General features: G+C 32.4%; 1 protein-coding gene across 1 annotated transcript; it reads right to left on the bottom strand.

Annotated features, from left to right (window-relative positions):
• Nucleotides 1-676: 676 nt before the first annotated feature.
• Nucleotides 677-1,454, bottom strand: LOC103308029 (zinc finger MYM-type protein 1-like). The gene is made up of 4 exons (XM_008180657.1): nucleotides 1,438-1,454; nucleotides 1,072-1,361; nucleotides 832-938; nucleotides 677-691 (listed from the first exon to the last, which is right to left on the bottom strand). The coding sequence occupies exons 1-4, from the start codon at nucleotides 1,452-1,454 to the stop codon at nucleotides 677-679; spliced, it is 429 nt and encodes a 142-aa protein (XP_008178879.1).
• Between the last annotated feature and the right edge of the window lie 16 nt (nucleotides 1,455-1,470).

The raw sequence follows: 1,470 nt of genomic DNA, 5'->3' as shown, positions 1-1,470 counted from the left end.
ACCTCGTAGAGAGTATGGCTGGTCACATATCAAAACTATAAAATTTAAGTAAGCAATTGGCACAATCAGGAGAACCAATATCTGATTCAATGCTGATGACAAAGATTCTAATGACGTTACCAGACACTTATAAACATTTTTATAGTGCTTGGGATTCAATGTCGAGTGAGAATAAAACTTTAACAAACTTGACGTCTAGACTCATGGTGGAAGAATCAAGGCAACCTCAAGGACATGATGTTCAGAGAGTTACTGCAGGTAGTGCATTTTCAGCAAAGAAATCGTATGGAACAAATAAAGAAAAACATACAAAAATTGGTAATTCTGAAAACCAAAGGAACAATGATAAAAAACCAGGCAAGTGTAATCATTGCAAAAAACCAGGGCATTGGAAGCGTGAATGCTGGATTTTCTTAAAAGAACAAAAAGAAAGAAATAAGAGCGAATCAAACTCAGGAAATGCGTTGGTTGGAGTACAATCAAAGGACATCGAAATCAGTGAGTCAGAAAAATGGTATGTGGATTCAGGTGCAAGTGATCACATGACCAGTCGAAAAAAATGGTTCACTAACTATGAATTATTTGAAACTCGATTAAACTGAAATAGGCATTTTATATTTCTATAGCATATTCGTTCTATGTAGTAGCCTGTAGGACGATTAGTCGTTGTTTTATATTACGCCTCGGAGCACTATAGTTATTCATATCAATATACGAATTATTATATTATTACATATATCCGATCTTATTTTTATTTACCTTTAGCTTCTGTATATCTGTATATTTCAACAAATCTAATACATATCGAATTAACAATTCGTATAAACATACCACTGTTTCTAAATCAATCTCAACTGACTGCAATTGTTTACTAGTTTTGTTGAATTTTTCTAGTATATCACTCCATAATGTGGCCATAATAGCTGTTTCAAGACAGCCTAATTTTAAATATAGTCAATTAGCTTCTGATCTTGTGATTGATTTTTCTGATTTATCATTTTTTATAAAAGATATTTTGAAGCAGATTAAAAAATTCAGAAGCATTTCTACAACAGTCTACAGCGCATTCACCAACAAGATTTAAACTGTGTGCCGAGCATGGTACAAATGTAGCTAAAGGATTAACTTCTTTAATGCGAGCTTGAAGTCCTGTATACATACCAGACATGTTAGATGCATTGTCGTAACTTTGACCACGGCAGTTGTTTATATCTAATCCATGCGAATCTAAAACTAAAAATACAGCATCTACTAATTCTTCAGATTTATGACCAGAATTGGGTAAAAACCCTAAAAACCTTTCTACCGTACTGCCATTATTTTGAACATACCGAAAAATAAATGATAGTTGATCTACATGGCTAATGTAGTAAAATCAAGTAAAATAGTAGAATCAATACTGATGGAAAAATATTTAGCTTCCTTTATTTCTTTTACCATTTGTTGTAAAACATTATCTGCCATTATACT

The sequence above is a fragment of the Acyrthosiphon pisum genome, unplaced genomic scaffold, assembly GCF_005508785.2.
Source record: "Acyrthosiphon pisum isolate AL4f unplaced genomic scaffold, pea_aphid_22Mar2018_4r6ur Scaffold_21596;HRSCAF=24370, whole genome shotgun sequence".
Lineage (NCBI taxonomy): Eukaryota > Metazoa > Arthropoda > Insecta > Hemiptera > Aphididae > Acyrthosiphon > Acyrthosiphon pisum.
This window is presented reverse-complemented; position numbering and strand designations above follow the sequence as displayed.

What these genes read in the sequence shown, in the direction of transcription:
- LOC103308029 (XM_008180657.1), bottom strand. An exon ending in ACACAGTTTAAATCTTGTTG is followed by an intron (nt 939 to 1,071) that starts GTGAATGCGCTG and finishes ATTTAAAATTAG; the next exon opens with GCTGTCTTGAAACAGCTATT.